The 19,746-nt window shown below is 40.6% G+C and overlaps 1 protein-coding gene across 2 annotated transcripts in view; it reads right to left on the minus strand.

Moving 5' to 3' along the window:
- Positions 1–19,746, minus strand: part of elp1 (elongator acetyltransferase complex subunit 1) — a 78,414-nt gene that overhangs the window by 36,831 nt on the left and 21,837 nt on the right. For both annotated transcript variants that reach the window (XM_062971721.1, XM_062971720.1), the window contains exons 11-20: positions 18,399–18,632; positions 16,368–16,538; positions 14,817–14,916; positions 12,769–12,939; positions 10,591–10,697; positions 8,490–8,593; positions 6,995–7,048; positions 6,805–6,910; positions 4,012–4,127; positions 192–265 (exon numbers count right to left, since the gene is read on the minus strand). In XM_062971721.1, the coding sequence (XP_062827791.1) occupies positions 192–265; positions 4,012–4,127; positions 6,805–6,910; positions 6,995–7,048; positions 8,490–8,593; positions 10,591–10,697; positions 12,769–12,939; positions 14,817–14,916; positions 16,368–16,538; positions 18,399–18,632 (1,237 nt within the window). The remainder of the gene's footprint in view (positions 1–191; positions 266–4,011; positions 4,128–6,804; positions 6,911–6,994; positions 7,049–8,489; positions 8,594–10,590; positions 10,698–12,768; positions 12,940–14,816; positions 14,917–16,367; positions 16,539–18,398; positions 18,633–19,746) is intronic.

Genomic DNA, 19,746 nt, shown 5'->3' on the forward strand with positions numbered 1-19,746 from the left:
TCTATGAACAACAGAAACAATGCCTCCATCACTGTGTAACTGCCCAAGAGAAGTAATATGAAGGGGATAGCCTTGGTTTGGACACAGAATAAAATTCATGGTTAAAAGAACATCAGTCTCATTACTTATCTGTCATACCTTGGTATTCTTCAGAAGTCTAACAGATAGAAGAAACAGTTTATTTGACTCACCCGTCCAACCACTTGCGAACTTGGGCCAAAACAAGGGCTCGATGATGAATGGTTTCTAAATTTCCTCTTGGTACCTAAAGAAAGATTCCAGCATAAATATACAAAACATCCTGGCGGCATCATTAATGTCCAAAACCAGTTAGCAGATCCATGAGCCACAAACAACCCTATAGAAGCTGCCCTGGCAATGGTTGCCCTGGGCTGAAAAGAGCAAAGAAAATGGGAAATAAAATGGTTAGAATATTTAGCGGATTATATGCTTCAGGACTATATTTCTGAAAGAAGAATCAAATACACAAATGGTCGTCCCAATGAGAACTGGGATTCGAAATGGAAAACTCTGATAGCCAGAGTCAATGGAAAAAGAAAATATAAGGAACTACAACAGTTATCTTCGGGATCGAGCAATGAAAATAATATTGGAAATAGCAATACAATTGTTCCTGGAGGGACTGGGAGTGAGGGAGGTAAAACGGAGCTTTTGTGTACTTTGATTGTGCTTTTACTGCAGGGCAGGGGGTTGGACTAGATGACCCATGTGGTTTCTTCCAACCCTGTTATTCAATGATTTTACAAACTTGTGTTCTGTGCACAATTTTGATGTATTTTGTAGAAAATTGTGCACAGAAAACAAGTGTGTAAAATCATAGAATAACAGGGTTGGAAGAAATCATATGGGTCATTGAACTGAAGTATGAATTTTTGATTACAGATTATATTTTTTTCGTGTCAGGAGCAAGTGGAGTTGCTTCTGGAGTGAGAGAATTGGCCGTCTGCAAGGACGTTGCCCAGGGGACGCCCAGATGTTTTGATGTTTTACCATCCTTGTGGGAGGCTTCTCTCATGTCCCCACATGGAGCTGGAGCTGATAGAGGGAGCTCATCCGCGCTCTCCCCAGGTGGGATTCGAACCTGGCAGCCTTCAGGTCACAAGGCTATTATCCCCTAGGCCACCGGAGGCTCCTACAGATGAAATGTTAAATTGTGTGTATTTGTTTTGCAAGAGTAAGTATTATAGTTATTGCATGAAGGGGGTAGCCATCTCAGCGTTCTGAAGCTGGTTGCCATGGAGAAGTAGGCGGAGCCAACTGTTGCTTAGTAGAAGAGAGAGCAGAATTTGAAAAAGAAATTCAGTCTGTGGTCAGAGAACCACAGGGAAGGCTGGTTTTACAGTCTGTGGTCAGAGAACCACAGGGAAGGCTGGTTTTACAGTCTGTGGTCACAGGGAAGGCTGGTTGTATGGTCTGTGATCTGAGAGTCACAGGGAAGAGACTGGGGTTCCAGGTTAGGGAAACCAGGGAAGCTCAGATTTATAGTTGTGTCATATTAAGCAAGTCAAGTGACTTGTTTGGGTTTATTGGTAGAATCTGAGTGGTAAAAGGAAGCAATTCCAGTTAGATCCGAAGTGTTCAGTTAATAGCATCAGTTGAAAGAATAGGAAAAGGTTTAAACTGCTCAAGGAAAGGAGAAAGTCTTTTGAGAGTGGATTCATCATATGTTATTGTTGCAACTGTTGAATAAAGTGTACCTCTAAGTGAGAAGTAACCTTGAAACCACTAAGCTCTGTGCCTGAATAAACTTGTTATTGTTCTTTCAACATCCAAGCCTCTGTCGCATATATTCTAAACCAAGTTACGCTACCATCTTAGGTGAAGAAGAAGACAGGGGAAAAAAAGGTCTCCTTCCTTCGTCTTTGGTGGTTGCATCGTTACAAATTGGTGGCAGTCGTTACAAATCCTTTACAAATTGGTGGCAGCGGGTGGATAAAAAACCTTTTCTAGGGCTAATATTAGATCAGTCCCCTCCCTCCTGACCTTCTGTAAGAGAATGAAAACGTGGCTTTGTTGATCAAGCCTTTGGAGAACTTATGCAATAGATAAATATCCAGAACACGTTCCGCCAATGTTCAGGGATACTACCCTGCAAGAAAGAAAGAAAAGGCTCCACACAACACATTCTAATGTGTATGCTTGATCCCACAAATACAACCACCCTCTCCTTTCACCTCAGCCACTGAGGTCGGTACGAACGAACGGAAGTTTTGCAGTAGTCACTTCTACCACCAACTCTCCACCTGGCTTACTCCAAGTGATCATGGAGACCACTTTATCAGAAAGAAAGAATAGACATGAGCTCATGCCTTTGACACCTGGATCTCAAGGACTTCTCACAGAGTCTTTCTGAAAGCCTAATTAATCTATCCTTCACTCCCTCCATGAGGAAACCTCCCCATCTTCAGCTGAAGATTGATTCCCAAGAGAAACAGACTTTTCCCCGGTTGCTAAGGAACAAACATTTGAATCCCAAACGTCCTCTGTGTCAACTGTATCTGCCAGCCCTTCCCTCTGATCTAAGGTCTGCAATTCACTCTGTTCACACACAGACTACTCATTAGGGAACCAATAATTTCCCTCGTCCTCTGCACCCCCCTCGTCCTCTGAGAAATCCCCAGTGTCTTGCTTCTGAGCCTCAACATCTGGGCTGCTACAAACTGCAGTAGCCTGTTCTAACTGCTATCCTGATGCAACCACTTTTCATGCCAGCATTCCCATTTAGTGTAGGCAGGATCCAACTTTAAATTTTGTCTCAATTTAGCACAACATATTAGTTCTGTTGCTTGCCTTGGGCAATAAGAGACATTGAACCATATGTGCAATGAAGAATTGACATTGGACTGGCCTTGGATCGACACTTTCGGTATAGTATGTTGTAAACTGCTTTGGGTCTCCTAGGGGAGGAAGGCGGTATATAAATGATGTGAATAAATAAATAAATAAATAAATAAAAATGCTTAGTTAGAAACAGGGTAAATCAATGGAAACAGCCTACTCAGGGTCTCTGAGTACGTGAGGCACACATTTCTATTCAAAACTAGAAACAGTTTTAACTGTAACACGATGAAACATTCGCTTTCAGCTCACACATGAGAAGAAGGGACATCTACAGTTTTCTTCAGACAGGCTTTTGTTTTTAGTTTGGAAGCACAGTGCCTTCAGTAGTTTAACATAAACAAAACCTCTATTTTCAATGATGTGGTTGTCACACTATCACCCAAGGAAAGCAAAATATAACTGCATGGTATTGACTCTAATTTCTCTTTGCCAATCTATGGAAACAGAAGAGTCGTGTTGCACCCCTTATCATTTTATACTGTACCAATTTGTATACTACAGATGGGGGAAATGGTACAGTGTTTGAATTCTGTCCTATACCAATTTTTAAGTAAAGGTAAAGGTTTCCCCTGGCATTAAGTCTAGTCGTGTCCAACACTAGGGGTTGGTGCTCATCTCCATTTCTAAGCTGAAGAGCCGGCGTTGGCTATAGACACCTCCAAGGTCATGTGGCCAGCATGACTGCATGAAGCGCCATTACCTTCCTGCCAGAAGGGTACCTATTAATGATCTACTCACATTTGCATGTTTTTGAACTGCTAGGTTGGCAGAAGCTGGAGCTAACAACGGGAGCTCACTCCACTCTCCAGATTCGAACCTGTGACCTTTCAGTCCGCAAGTTCAGCAGCTCTGTGGTTTAACACGCTGCGCCATATATATGTATCCAATTTTAGAGAACTCATAAAAGATAAATATGCAGCCTAATTTTCCCCCATGAACAAAGAAAGGGAAATATTAAAATATCATCCATAGAAGTGGAAATGTTCTACATAGAGAAATGTTCAGCATAGGCTACTCCTATTTGAACTGTTCACTCCACAAGATCATATAATACAGTTTTTCTATTAGTATATTTTTCTCTCATGGAACCCATGAATCCATGTTGGTATAACTTCATTTGGACTGTAAACAAATAGAAGGAACACTGACCTGTAATACTAGCTTTGTATCCTGCGGCACAATCGTGACTATCCGGCATCCTCTTTCAATCCTGCGCAATGTCTCACTGTTTGGAGCAGAAGTGGTGCCCAAGCCTGACTGCAAAGCTGAAGGTATCACAATTAATAGAATAAAATATCTGAGCTTGTCTAAACCAGTAAAAATAAACTGGGTGAAAAACACAATATTTTGCCCTGGATTCATTCATCTGCGCATACCACTGGCATTAAGTTGGCTTGCTGTCCACAGTTCCCTTGTCCAAGTTTAAAATGACAGTGCTATGTTGTTCTCTGTTAGAAATAGCAACTTTCTACAAGCTTCTTATGCTAGTTATTTGTTATGTATATAATTGAGATTGCTTACTGTATGGTATGTATATATTGGTATGCAGTTATGGCCTTAACTCTATGTTGTTAGAGGTTGTGGGAGGGACTACAGACCATGTGACCCTGATCTTAGAATGTTCCATGTGAGACTCCGTTTTATTATTTATTTATTTGCAGTATTTATATTCCGCCCTTTTCACTCTGAAGGGGACTCAGGGTGAATCACATTATATACATATAGGGCAAACATTCAATGCCCATATACACATAGAACTGAGACAGTTTAGAATGTGTTTGAATCAGAACTCAGTTGGAGTCAGTACAGTCAGTTGAGGCTTGAGTCAGTTGGAAGTTAGAAGTCAGTGAAGTCTGTTGATGTCAGTTAGAGCAGGAGCATAGTCAGTATACGGCAGAAAGATGTTCAGTTAATATATGAGTCTATTTGCAGCAGATTTATAGTACAATATAGTACAGTTTTAAATATAATTCAGTTAACATGAAATCAATAAGCAATGTATCTGTATATTTTTGGTCTCTTGACAGCATGATTTAAAAGCAACATATTTTTATGGGAGAGTTGATATATTTTTGGGCAAGTGAAATAACACTTCTGAAGATCTGATATATATTTTGTGCATTGGCATATCTTTGTTCCTAACAGTTCAAAGAGAACATCAGGGATATTAGCCTCTAATATCTATCCTCTAGACTATACCACTTTCTTATAAACCTGTTCGCTATGGTTTTGTTTTATGTTTCTCTCACCCCGAGTTTTAACTTAATGTTCATGTGGACCGCCCTTGTTCTTATTGTCCCCTTGATTTGTACTGTAATTGGATATTATTATTTATTATTATTAATTATTAATTATTATTAAACTTTATTTGTACCCCGCTAGCATCTCCCGAAGGACTCAATGTGACTTTTCTCAGGAAGATCGTACTTTACAAAAGGTTACGATCTCTAACAAGGTCATGCCTTTCCAAAGGTTATGACTATTCCAAATAGTGTGATTGTCAATCTCCAAAAGGGTCACGCTTCCAAAAGCCTGTGGAGATTACTGGTTCTCCCAATGCTCTCCTCTCCAGGGCTGTTACTGCTATTCTCTTTGCAAATGCTTTCTCAGAGCCCCACTGGGTCTGGCATCAGATTGAAGTACTCAGCAATATGTGATTGGCGATGGATGGGGAAGGAGGGAGCAATTGAGCAACGTCACCAGCAAGGTACTGGGAAGATGTTTTGTTAACGGAGGCAGTGGTGGAAGCAACCCCAGGGAGAGAGGAAGGCAAATCACTCTAGAGGAAGTACTGTATTACATCGCATAATAGTCGCAGCCCATATTTTTAAGGGGATAGGAGGATTGTGAATATTATGTGGTGAAAGATGGGTTTGTGAACCAGTGAGCAAGGCCTATGTGGCCTTCTTTGGCTTCCAGCAGCCGAAGCAGACCATATAATAGATAGTTGTACCCCCACCTGCACGTCTGCCCCTCGAAGCAGGCAGGCAGGCAGGCAAAAGGTCACCTATCTATTCACCTGTTGGACAGAGCTAAAAAGCCCCCTTCATCTGACAGCAGCCAAGGGAAACCTCCCAGCTCTCATGCTTTCTGAGAGCTTGCCCCTTGGAGCTACAGGGGCTGCTCTGAGGAGTTGGTGTGCAACTATTATGCGATGAATTAAAAAAGGCCATAACCAAAATTGCAAAAAAAGGGGTGAAACTATTCTGCAATGGCAACAATTACACAATGAAATACAGTATTTCATCAAGAAGGTGGCAATGGTTCTGGGCACCTTTATTGCACGAAGTACTGCCAGATTAATAACTGGGGCGGCATACAGGGAGCGTACCACCCCCCTGCTAAGCCAGCTCCACTGGCTGCTGATATGCTACCGAGCCCAATTCAAAGTGCTGGTTTTGACCTATAAAGCCCTAAACGGTTCTGGCTCAATCTACTTGTCCGAACTTATCTCCTCCTATGAACCAGTAAGATCACTAAGATCATCTGGAGAGGCCCTGCTCTCGGCCCCACCTGCCTCACAGGCACGGCTGGTGGGAACGAGGGACAGGGCCTTCTCGGTGGTGGCTCCCCGACTGTGGAACGCCCTCCCTGGAGATATCCGACAGGCTCCTACCCTGCTGGGATTCAGAAGGGCCATGACAACATGGTTATGTGCCCAAGCTTTTGATGAGTAAATGACAAAGTTGACATGGCCTGATTTAAGGATGAAGCATGAGGATCTCGGATGAATGGAATTAATTATATATACGTTTTTAAGGTTTTTATAATGTGTTTTAACAATGTTATTAACATCTGTTTATATTGTTTTGTTTTTATGATTGCAATTTGGGCATTAAATTTTGCCAATTTTTGTAAGCCGCCCTGAGTCCCCTTGGGTGAGAAGGGCGGGGTATAAATGTTGTAAATAAAATAATAAAATAAATAAATAATACTGTTTACCTTTTAGAGACATGTTCTTCAGAGACACACACTGGCAAGTATGTAAGTGGGTAGTCAACAAAAGAAATTCATCATGGATTGCAAAGGAAGTGACATTTGATGCAATCTGTGAAAAACAAAGAACAACCCCTCAGTCATGGTATACAATTCCATCTGACTGACAAAAGAGAAAAGCAGCAACAACTGGTACCTCTGTGTCGTTAATAAAAAAACGACATCTGTCAGTCAGGCCGAAGACAGTCTCCTAAAAAGGCCAAATGGTGAAAAAGAGAGATAAAACAGAAGATTAAAAAGTGTAACAATTTTGTAGTCTATATGCTATGCACTCACAATTAAATCTGTGCACCAATCTAATCCAATCTCCCCTAAAAATTAGAAATGGAAAATCCATGACCTGTTCATAATACTCAAATTATTATTGCCTCCGATGGTGCAATGGGTTAAACCCTTGTAACAGTAGGACTGCTGACCAATAGGTCGGCGGTTCGAATCCAGGGAGAGCAGGGTCAGCTCCTGTCTGTCAGCTCCAGCTTCCCATGAGGGGAAATGAGAGAAGCATTTCACAGGATGGCAAATTACTCTGGGACTTCCGAATTCAGACAGAGATTTGGAGCACAATACTCCAGACCTCACAGTCGTGTTAAAAAACGAAGTATGGATTGTCAATGTTGCAATCCCAGGTGACAGCAGGATTGAAGAGAAACAATTGGAAAAGCTGACACGATATGAGGATTTAAAGATCCAATTGCAAAGACTCTGGCACAAGCCAGTCAAGGTGGTAGCAGTGGTGATCGGCACACTGGGTGCAGTGCCTAAAGACCTTGGTCTGCACTTAAACACAATCAGCGCTGACAAAATTATCACCTGCCAGCTGCAGAAGGCCACCTTACTGGGATCTGCATGCATTATTCGCCGATACATCACACAGTCCTAGACACTTGGGAAGTGTCCAGCGTGTGATCCAATACAACAGCCAGCAGAGTGTCTGCTGTGGACTCATTTTGTTGTGTTTCAAATAATAATAATAATTCCCACTGAAATGAACAACTTGAAGTGGAAGCAAACCAAAGAATCATGTTGGAAGAATCTAGAACATGCCTAGAGAGAAAACCACTCTAGAATCTCTAGATCCTCTATTGTGACCCCTGATAGCGCAATGGGTTAAACTTGTGCCAGAAGAAACGCCGACCGACAGGTCGGTGGTTCGGATCCAGGGAGTGGGGTCAGCTCCCATCTGTCAGCTCCAACTTCCCATGCAGGGACACGAGAGAAGCCTCCCACAGGATGGCAAAACATCTGGGCATCCCCTGGGCAACGTCCTTGTAGACGGCCAATCCTCTCACAACAGAAGCGACTTGTAGTTTCTCAAGTCGCTCCTGACACACAAACAAAAATTGTGACCATTCAAGTTCTGGCTGAAGTGTACCATAGAATTGCCCTAGAGGAGACAGAAAATGCCAGGGGAATGTATATTTTCAGACATCAGTAAGTAAATCACATAAATTTACTTATCCCATAGATAAGGATGCCATAGCATACTGGCAAGGCTGTCATTACAGTAAACATTTTCCAGCCACCATGTATACATGAGAAAAAAATGGGAGAAACCAATAGCAAAATGTTCAAACAATGTGGGGATGATGGTGAGAAAACAAGACTAAAAGGTTATCACTGCGCTTACTTACTTCACCACAAAGAACAGCCAGTGCAATCTGCATACAAGGAGAGGGAAACCGCACTGCTGATCCGCTGCTGCTCTGCCACGGATTGACGGTGGGTGTTTCAGCTCCTGAAGCAAAACAGAGAAGACAGTTCTACACGATGAAGCCAAGATTATATACAATCGGGCAGGATGAATTTGGGAAGATGCTGGTGGTTACCAATCTCTCACAGCACTAGATGAGAGGTCTCAACAAAAGTATCCCATTTACATCTATGCTGTGACATACAGTACTAGAACCCCGAACTGGGATACACTGGGATAAGCTGTCCCTAGATTGTGGAATGACTTGTTGGAAGAGATTTAGCAACTGAATATTTTGCCTGAATTTTAAAAAGCAATAAAGATCTATCCCTTCTGGCAAGTCTAGCAAGATGTTTTTAAAATTATGATTTTAAGATTACAAATGTTAAATTATATTCTGGCTGTTGTCAAAGGCTTTCATGGACGGAATCACTGGGTTGCTGTGGGTTTTCCGGGCTGTATAGCCATGTCCCAGAAGCATTCTCTCCTGACGTTTCGCCCACATCTCAGAGGTTGTGAGGTCTAAGGATGCCTGCCATAGATGTGGGTGAAGTGTCAGGAGAGAATGCTTCTGGAACATGGCCATAAAAGGTAAAGGTTTCCCCTGACATTAAGTCCAGTCATGTCTGACTCTGGGGGTTGGTGCTCATCTCCATTTCTAAGCCGAAGAGCCGGCGTTGTCCGTAGACACTTCCAAGGTCATGTGGTCGGCATGACTGCATGGAGCGCTGTTACCTTCCCACTGGAGCGGTACCTATTGATCTACTCACATTGGCATGTTTTCAAACTGCTAGGTTGGCAAGAGCTTGAGCTAACAGTGGCCGCTCACGCCGCTCCCAGGGATTGAACCTGGGAGCTTTCGGTCTCCAGCTCAGTGCTTTTACACACTTCGCCACTGGGGCTCCCCAACATGGCCATACAGCCCAGAAAACCCACAGCAACCCACTATATTCTGGCTGTTTCAATGTGTGTTAGGAGTATATGTTCTTTTAAATGAATGTTTTAACTCAGTTATGTTAGACTGACTGGATATATTGTATTTTAATATGTTGTTGTTCCCTGCTTCACTACATGGTGAGGCAGGAAATGAATAATAATAATAAAGATAAATGTGTGTACCTCCCACAATAGAAAGGGAGACAGTGGTGGAAAAGGCATGAATGGAGTATATTTCACACAAAAGTTGTGAAAAGACCTAGTGACATTATGTGCCATTCACATCTTTATACGGCTGTAGGCAATACAATAGATGTACAATGTTATCACATACGGCACCACTAAATACTGTATTTCATTGCATAATAGTCGCTAATGCATAATAGTCGCACTCCTCTTTTGTGGAAGGCAAAATTAGTATTCCTTTTTTAGTCACATCCTTTGTTCCCTTGACTGGGAGAGTGAATTAAGGGTGTGACTGCTCTTTTGGCACTACAGACCTTTTTTAAAAAATATATATTTTTTATTGAAGTTTTAACTTATAAGATAGAGTAAATTAATATCAAAAGAGTGAGAACATTTGATTGTACAGAAAGTAGGAAAACTGCGATTAAAAAAGGATCAAAAAGGGAGAGAGAGAGAAAAAAAAACCAAAAACCAAAAACAAAGCTAAAGTATCTATCCATCCATCTATCTATCTATCTATCTATCTATCTATCTATCTATCTATCTATCTATATCTGAACAAATGGTGATATAAAAATGCAAAAGTACTTGGCAAAGAAATACACCAAAAAGCAAAAAAGCATTAGTCCTGGGCGGGTGAGGAAAGTGCAACTATTATGTGGTGAAATACAGTAGATCAAAGTGTGAAGTATGTAAGAAAAAGTATAGAGCATTTGTATATGTCAAATTGGGTTACAGCTTTTCAGTTAGTGGCATTTGACTTAGTACAACTTCTTCTACCTCTGAAGGCCACAGGCAAGGGTTCTTTTCCAGCTATGCTATCAGTGGAAATGCCAGGTATTGAGCTGCAGGCAAAGGGAGCATCCTATCACAGCCAATCTCTTCTCCAAGTGTATGTGAGTATCAGTAAAGGTACATACCCCAATGATATTTCATTATTTGACCATCAGAAAGTTGCAGAGCCACTACTTTGGTCTTTGCGTTGTAACATAGGCTGATTACATCCCCAGCCATAGTCAGATGTGAGCTACAACAAGATGCACAAAAGCGAGAAAGTCAATCATGCTATGTCAAAGATACACTCAGTAATGGCAATGATTGCAAGGGAAAAGGTAGGCAATTTAAGTCCAAACTATAATCTGAACTGTTCTATAAATTTGTTTGATATATACTAGCAGTAGCTGGGTTCAGATATCTAATTCCTCCATCAACTCTGCAGGATTACTGTGGGCACACTACTGGTTTTATATAACGGGAAAGCTAAGCCAAGTTCAGAATCAAAATGTTGGAAATAGCAACCTCCCAAGCCGTTCACTATTTATTTGTTAATGTATATATTTGCTAATTCTGTGTGTATGTTGATTTGTCAGTTTGACTGTACCTCTTTGGTGTGGAAGGGGTTATAAACATGTGATTGTACTGAGCATGTTCAGACTCAGGACTCCATTTTGTATTCAGTCTCTGCTTAACGCCTCAGTGGAGGTGGATGTCTGTCTGCTTTACATCCCAGTGGAGGTGGATGCATGTTTACATCACTCCTCAGTGAAGGTGGATGCATGTTGCTGTTTGAACTTCAGTAGAGAAATATGACTTATGGACTTCAGTTAGTACAACTACAGTAGAGTCTCACTTATCCAACACTCGCTTATCCAACGTTCTGGATTATCCAACACATTTTTGTAGTCAATGTTTTCAATACATCATGATATTTTGGTGCTAAATTCGTAAATACAGTAATTATTACATAGCATTACTGCATATTGAACTACTTTTTCTGTCAAATTTGTTGTATACCATGATGTTTTGGTGCTTAATTTGTAAAATCATAACCTAATTTGATGATTAATCGGTTTTTCCTTAATGCCTCCTTATTATCCAAAATATTCGCTTATCCAACATTCTGCCGGCCCGTTTATGTTGGATAAGTGAGACTCTACTGTATACCTAAAGACTATGGACTATTGATTAAGAATGATATCCTGTTTACTCAACAGAGAGAACTACAAGCTATCTATAATTGAACTTTAATAAGAAATGTGCCTGTATGGATACAAGATGTTTGTGAGTAAACAAGATACGTTATTTTTCAAAGAAGACTTTGTTTTTATCTCTGAGTGCATATTTTAAACTAAGACATTTAAGGGAGTGTATATCTTTTGGGCAACTGCAATTTCGACCTCAAAGAAACAACCATCCTTGACTAACCAAATATATTTTTGCAGTGGCATGTCTTTGTCCTTGGCAGTTCAAAGACATGGTTCTTCAGTTTAACAGCTGAGTTATCTGTGTGCCATTATATGAACATTTATGAATATCACTTGTGCAAATGGTTGACTTCTAAGAAGGCCATGCTTTTCTTGACTAGTGATTTTCAAAAGGTGGTCTACATGTTCGTGGATATTCATATTTGCCAAATGGATATGACATTATTTTCCCTTTTCAATAAGGTTATGGTTGCCATTTATTTCCAAAGGGATATGTGCTCAAAGACTGGGTGCAGTTATTTCCAATACAAAAGTGGTCCACAAGGGTGAGAAATGAATAAATGTCCAGAACAGAGAGGTATATTTTAAATAGCCAATCATGATATGGGGGGGAGCATAATGGTAAACAAGGCGTAAAAGTGCTATTACCAAATTAAATCAACTTCTATTGGTTGTGTACAGTTTCTGTAGGCTTCTAAATTGCAGAAATAAGTCAATCATGAGTTTGCAGATTTGAGCTACTATCTTGTATCAACATCTCATGATTACAATTACAAATGAAAGATCAATCATAGTGAAGAAACTATAGTCGAAGAAGACACTTTGCATAGCCAAATGACTGACAGTTGCTCAGCCATCCACATATAAGAGGAGATTAAAGTGGAAGATTGCCTCTGCTCCAGAAACATTTTAAAGACTCTATAAAATAATTTGTTTTAAAAATTGTCCCCAAATGCCTTCTAGGAGATGTGTGTTTAGATCATAATTGAAAGTGACTGGGATGTCATTTCTAGCTTGAAAAAGGACTTTTTGGCCTCTGGAAGTCTCTCTGGCCATAAGATGGCTCTAGGCGGCCAGTGGCCCCTTTGCCCACCATTGATTTATTCTTGATACCTGATATCAACACATTCTTCTTCTGCAACTGAGGTCAGTTTCAGATGGTGAATGACAGTGTGACCTGGGACGTGTCCCTGGCTAACAGCTAAGAGGAGGTCATCTTGCAGCCAGGTAAGAAGGCGAAGCCAAAGCGGATTTCTCCCATTTTTGTCATCCACAATGTCAATTCTATAGAAAGAACAGAAAGTCAGATTATGTAGACAGATATCCACGCAAAAGATTAATCTAATATATCACTTATATCTACCGTTAGAGAAAGAAACATCTTTTGAAGGTTCACCCCGGCAAGAAAAGAAAAGCATATACCATAATATAACCATTATTCTTACAAGGAATTATGTATTATCATGAGCCAACCCATTTTGGCAATTGGCAAGGGAAACAAAAGAATTATAGCAACAAACTGACAATGTTGATTAAGGAGAAATCCTTAACTAAATTCAAAAAAGACTAGGGCATATCTATTACTTTTACACAAAAAAGATGGGGACAATCTTCAACCATTGGCTTTCTGATATAGAAGAGTGTTATTAAAAGTCGAAAGATAGAAATAAAAGTGATACTTAAAGGGACGAACAAATAAGTTAAAATTAACAGGCAATGAGCAGGAGGCTTCTGGGTTAGTTCAGTAAGTGTTTGTGTAGTGTCAAACTGATACCATAAGAACCACCACAAGTATTCAATGCCCGCTCTCATCAAACAAAAAATGACATTATGTGGCCTTTCCCCAAAATGTGTAGCTCCTTTGGAAATTGGAAAACACACTCTGAATTATGCTAACGTTTATGATAATTAAAATGCCCTATGAGGAGTGTAACTGATTTATTTGTGCAAAATATCAAGAGTTTAAAGATATGATTATAAACAGTTTGTTACATGGTTCCAGATCTCAATTTGCAATGAGGTGTAGAACAAAAGTATCTGATTACAATGGAGGCTTGTCATCTAATGAAGACCATGGTTATAGTGCAGTGATTCTCAACCGGTGGGTCCCCAGGTGTTTTGGCCTACAAATCCCAGAAATCCCATCCAGTTTACCAGCTGTTAGTATTTCTGGAACTTGAAGGCCAAACATCTGCGGACCCACAGGTTGAGAACCACTGTTATAGTGGATGAGATCAGCAGCACTTCGGAGAGTTACCAGTACTAAAACTGAGCATCCCTATGACTTATAATTTTTGGAGGCAGCTACCTAGCTCTAACAGTCAATTCTATAACTAGGATGCCAACCTTATGTTTCCTTTCCCCTATAGCTGATCGGATCAGTTTGACCATGGGTACAGTTTTTGAACAGCAATGCTAAAACAGCATTCGCAGAAAGGGCTTCTAAGGATGGTTGCCTAATGAAGCAGATGCTGAAAGTATACTGCAAACCCATTTTCCAGGCTTAGCACAGTGGGCTAAACCACTAAGCTGCAAGTCGGAAGTTTGAACCCAGGTCGGGGTGATCACCCGCCGTCAACTCATCTGCCTATCTAGCAGATTGAAAGCAGAAATGTGAGCAGATAAATAGGTACCGCTTTTAGCAGGGAGGTTATAAAAAAGGCATCCTTAAGGACATCGATCAGGAGAACGTCTAAAGACGACAAAGCTCCTTGGCATGGAATATGGAGCGACAGCACCCCCCTGTGGCTGACGTCGAGCACAGCCTCCAAGATACCAGAAATACGATGGGAAATGCCTTTACCTCTGTTTGTGTATTGTCTGTTCTTGTTAATTTTATAACAACATTGAATGCTTGTCATATGTGTATTCTGTAATCGGCCCTGAGTCACCTCCGGGAGATAGAGCGGAATATAAATAAAGTATATTATTATTATTATTATCATTATTTATCTGGTTGATTTAACTATTATGGTGTACTCTTCTCTGTCCGCTCCAAATGGTGCCTATGATAATGGAATAAAGTGTCACCATTCTCATAACTGGACATTGCCTGGAAAGCCACCAAGGCTCTAGACAGTGGCTTTCTTTAAAGACAATATCATTTCAGGTTGCATCTTCTTTTAAGAATCCTGCTCTGCTATAAGTTTAAACTGTAATACCTGTATGATTTTTCCAGCCAAGGCACAGCAACAGAAGCATTAAGTCCACCCACTGCACCAATTTTCACTGTGGAGTCCATCTTTGTATTTGTACAGCCACCTGTCAAATGGCAACAAACCCAATAGGTCACAGATCTCCTTATAACAACAGGAGATACAAAGAGCAGATACCCACCTCTTCCAGTATCCTTTGGTGTTTCCCTTTCCCCATACTGGCTCCTAATACCATTGGCTGCATCCCTAACTATGACGACAAACAGTAAATCAATTACTGGGAATCTGATTGAAGAAGGCATTAGGGAAAATCCTCAGGCCACTGTTGGAGAGGATATGGAAAATTATTGACTTGAATTATTGACTTGTTATTGTCTGCTGCAATTCCTGACATGTAAAACGGACAAGTTGGGATTTGCTGAATTCAGTATGAAAGTTATTTGTCCAGGTAAAAGGAACAGCCTGTACACATTTGCATGCAAATAATGAAGTGTAATAAAAAAAAAATCTCGAGGGAACAACTTGTGAAACTGCAAGTCACTTCTGATGTGAGATAATTGGCTGTCTGCAAGGATATTGCTCAGGTATTCCCAGATGTTTTGCCATTCTGGGGAAGGCTTCTCTCATGTCCCTGCACGGGAAGCTGGAGCTGACAGAGCTCACTTCACTCCCCGTATTCGAACAATCCTGCTGGCACAAGGGTTTAGCCCATTGTGCCACCAGGGGCTCTAACCGTGATAGTGAAATATAGAAATCTGCAAGATATCAACTGTGGAAGTGAAGGAACTCAGCTGTCAAGACACGGAATCCTAAAACACTCAGTTTTATATATTAAAACTGTTATTGGCTCATTGCCCTTCCACTGCAATCTCTCCACAGGCAAGATAAATATAAATATTAAATAAATAAATAAATTCAAGGCACCTGCCAATTTCATGCCATTTTCTTAGGCAAGGAATATTTAAGGGGTAGTTCTGTTTGTTGCTTCCTCTGAAATCTATATATATAAAAGGGTAATGAAATTTCAGCCCAGGTCAAAACAACAAAACTACACATCCCAGAAACACTAAACTTGGCAGCACAACCCCTCATCCATGCCTCGACGTTCATACAACAAAAAGAAAAGAAAAATAAAGTCCTAATTAGAGGGAAAGGAATAATTGTTATTATCTAATTGCTGCCAGTTAGAAGGCTAAGCTCCACCCACTTGGTCTCCTAGCAACCCACTCAGCCCATGTGACAGGCAGAGTTAGGCCTCAGGCCTCTTTCCCGCTGCCTATAAAATACAGATCTGATTTTAACTGGATTATATGGCAGTGTAGACTCAAGGCCCTTCCACACAGCTATATAACCCATTTTATATTATCTGCTTTGAACTGGATTATCTTGACTCCACACTGCCATATAATCCACGTCAGTGTGCATTTTATACAGCTGTGTAGAAGGGGCCTCATACTTCGCCACAGCAACGCGTGGCCGGGCACAGCTAGTATAGTCTATATCACCTGGTATTCTTTGGTGATTTGCTTGCTATGAAGCCAATGTGAGATGACCTACCAGATCTGTAAATGGAAATCCTGTGGTTCGCATCCAGGACAGCAAGATCCCCACTCCTAGCCGGTTCAGCACAGAAGGCAACTTGATTGACTGGGCAGGGGAGCTGGAGCTGATACGTGCAAAGGGGTGGCGGGACCACCGCATGCCGGAAGGCGGTCAGCAGCACCTTGTCTTTCAAAGAAGGAGAGAAAAATCACTCCAGTTCCGTCACCCAAGAAGCTGTTGTGGACAGAGATTAACACACAAACAAATAGTATAACTACAGCCAGATCTCCACATTTGAAGGTTTGACTTTTGTAGATTTGATTGATATGGTTCCTTGAATAGACCACAGAGTTATGATAGAGGATCTAGAAATTCCAAGACAGCTGTTCTCTCAGGTTGGATCTACACTGCCCTATATTCCAGGATCTGAGCCCAAATTATCTTCTTATCCCAGATTATTTGGCAGTGTAGACTCGTATAATCTAGTTCAAAGTAAATAATCTGGGATCAGATCCTGGGATATAGGGCAGTTAAATCCAACCTCGGGTAAAACAGAAGGAGCTTTTATTCACAGTTTCCCAGTAAATGTGGAGGGCTGACTATGGTCCTTTTTTGGGCAATAGCCACAGGGATTTTGAAGAAATCAAACAAGATAACCTTTGCTTGAATTTCAGAGAGAGGAGCAATATTTGATGAGATTGGCTGTAGCTTCAAAGCTAAAGCCAGTTCCAGCAACTACAGTCGGATGTGAAAAGGGAAACACTCCAGTAAGAGTTTGCACAGAGTTCAACTTCCAGTCATTAAGCACACATCATTAAATACACTTGGCCAATGAATTAGAGCTGGGATTATTTAAATTCAAATCTCAACTCATCCATTAACTCATTAGGTGACCTTAAGTAAGCCTAAGTAAGTTAACTGTTGGAAATGACAACCTTCTTCAAGCCTTCTCTAGTAATGTTTATCTATGATTCTGTTGCATACTGTTTCCTATATGTAAGTTCTGATATGCTGCTTCCTTTACTGTATGGTTCCTTAGAAGTTATAAAAGGGACTGCATACCACATGCTCTCCCTTCTCTTTCCTATTGACTATGTGACCTGTTGGCAGTTGTTTTTGTTACATGAGAGATGCCCTGGCTGACTGACACAGGGAACCTGTGTATGCTGAACACATGAAGGTTGTGAGTAAACCAAATACGTTATTTCTTATCAAAGTCTACTTCATTTTTGTCTCTTGAGTGCATGAAATAAAACAAGTTGATTTATGGGAGAGTATATATATATTTTTGGCACTGAAAAACACTTCTGAAGCACTGCTGTTTCTATGCACTGTTTTCCTAACAGATCAGAGATAACAGATTATTCAGTCTAACAACTGAAATCATTGCCTTGCATAATTATATCTGGTTGTATACCACAAGAGAAGATTCTACTCTAAAGGTTTTTGGCTCTTCTCTGAAAGATCGTGCTTTTCTAAAAAGTTATGATCTCCAAATGGTGTTTTCCAAAAGGTTATGAATGCCTTGTGTTGTCAAAGGCTTTCATGATCATGTTACAGAAGCATTGTCTCCTGATATTTCACCCACATCTATGGCAGGCATCCTCAGAGGTTGTGAGATCTGTTGGAAACTAGGCAAGTGGGGTTTTTATATCTGATGATGCCTGTTATAGATGTGAGTGAAACGTCAGGAGAGAATGCTTCTGGAACATAGCCATACAGTCCGGAAAACTCACAGCAACCCAGTTATGAATGCCATTTTCCAAAAACAACATGGTGTAAATTAGGGTATTTAAAAAAAATCTAAGACACATTCCCCCCTATATAAACATAACTAAAAATGGTGTGTGTCTTAGAATTGCAGGTATATCTTACAATCAATGGCATCTTACAAATGAAGAAATATGGTATATCAACTTACATTACAGAGTGTGGAATAGGGAAGAAACAGAGTAAAGCAAGTGGAGGAAGAGTTCAATAACGTGTCCTAATCGTAACGTGTGTCCGTCGCCTATACACCCAAATCCTGCCTCACTGGGAGCATACCTCCATCGATGACGGCCACATTAGCCAAGTCACTTGCCCCTCCGCCGGTGCTGCGATCAATGCTCCACTGCCAGTCATAACACAGGTAAAGCCACTGCTGACAGAGGATGTGAAGTCGATAAGGAGTCTCCTGGTCCCACATCAGGGACACAATGTGATGGCTGCCCTCGGAGCTATCGAAAGTCAAGTTTTGCTTCAGGTACCAGTGGTAGTTTCCTGTTGTCCACAGCTGAACTATATGCAAAACACACAATGAGTACAGAACACAGGATGGAAGAGAGCCATTATCTCACTGTCAGAATTTGAAACACATCTGAAGACTTCTCTTTTCTGGCAAAGCCTACCCAGTCAGTTTTAATAATGAATTTTAAACTCACGTCTTGTATTTTAATCTTTGTTCTGTGTATTTTAATATGTATTTGATAGAGATACGTTTTAATATGTGCATTTTATAGAATGTTTAAGATGATCATGTGTTTTCAGCTATGCTGAGCCACAAAGAGAGGTGGGTAAGAATTAAAATTATTATTATCATCATCATTTTTTAAATTCACAACTAGCAATAAAAGACACCCCAGCTCTGAAACTCCTTGATTCTCTTTTCACCTGTATAACAGGCGCCCACGGTGGCACAATGGGTTAAACCCTTGTGCCGGCAAGACTGCTGACCAAAAGGTCAGCGGTTCGAATTCGGGGAGAGCGGGTGAGCTCCCTCTGTCAGCTTCAGCTCCCCATGTGGGGACATAAGCGAAGCCTCCCACAGGATGGTAAAACATCAAACATCCAGGTGTCCCTTGGGCAACGTCCTTGCAGACGGCCAAATCTCTCACACCAGAAGCAACTTGCAGTTTCTCAAGTTATTCCTGACATGAAAAAAACCTGTGTAACATACAGCCTGCTTAAACATGAGCATTTTCAAGAAAACAGCTTGTCCTTTACACTTTTTTGTTTGCACATTTTTATCTCTTTCCCAACATTCGAGTCAAAAGGAGAGATGGGTAAATAATAATAATAATAATAATAATAATAATAATAATAATAATAATAATCTATCATCACCACCACCATCATCTTTTTGTTTGCATATCAATTTGCAAATAGAAAGCTGTGCAGCATACAGCATCAAATCTGGCCATCAGCTTCAGTATCATATTCATTCTTTCTTGAAGATCTTAGGAACTTCTTTTCTACCTATCTGGGTCATCATAGCAGTGTACAAAGAAATCACCATATTTATTTATTTAAAAAAGAAGGCATTATTTAAAAACAGACTATAAACAACCTTAAAAGTAGGTCTGTTTTGATTGTACACATACAGATATATTTGCAGTTCATACCGTTTCTTCTC

The sequence above is a fragment of the Anolis carolinensis genome, chromosome 2 (assembly GCF_035594765.1).
Source record: "Anolis carolinensis isolate JA03-04 chromosome 2, rAnoCar3.1.pri, whole genome shotgun sequence".
Taxonomy (NCBI): Eukaryota; Metazoa; Chordata; class Lepidosauria; order Squamata; family Dactyloidae; genus Anolis; species Anolis carolinensis.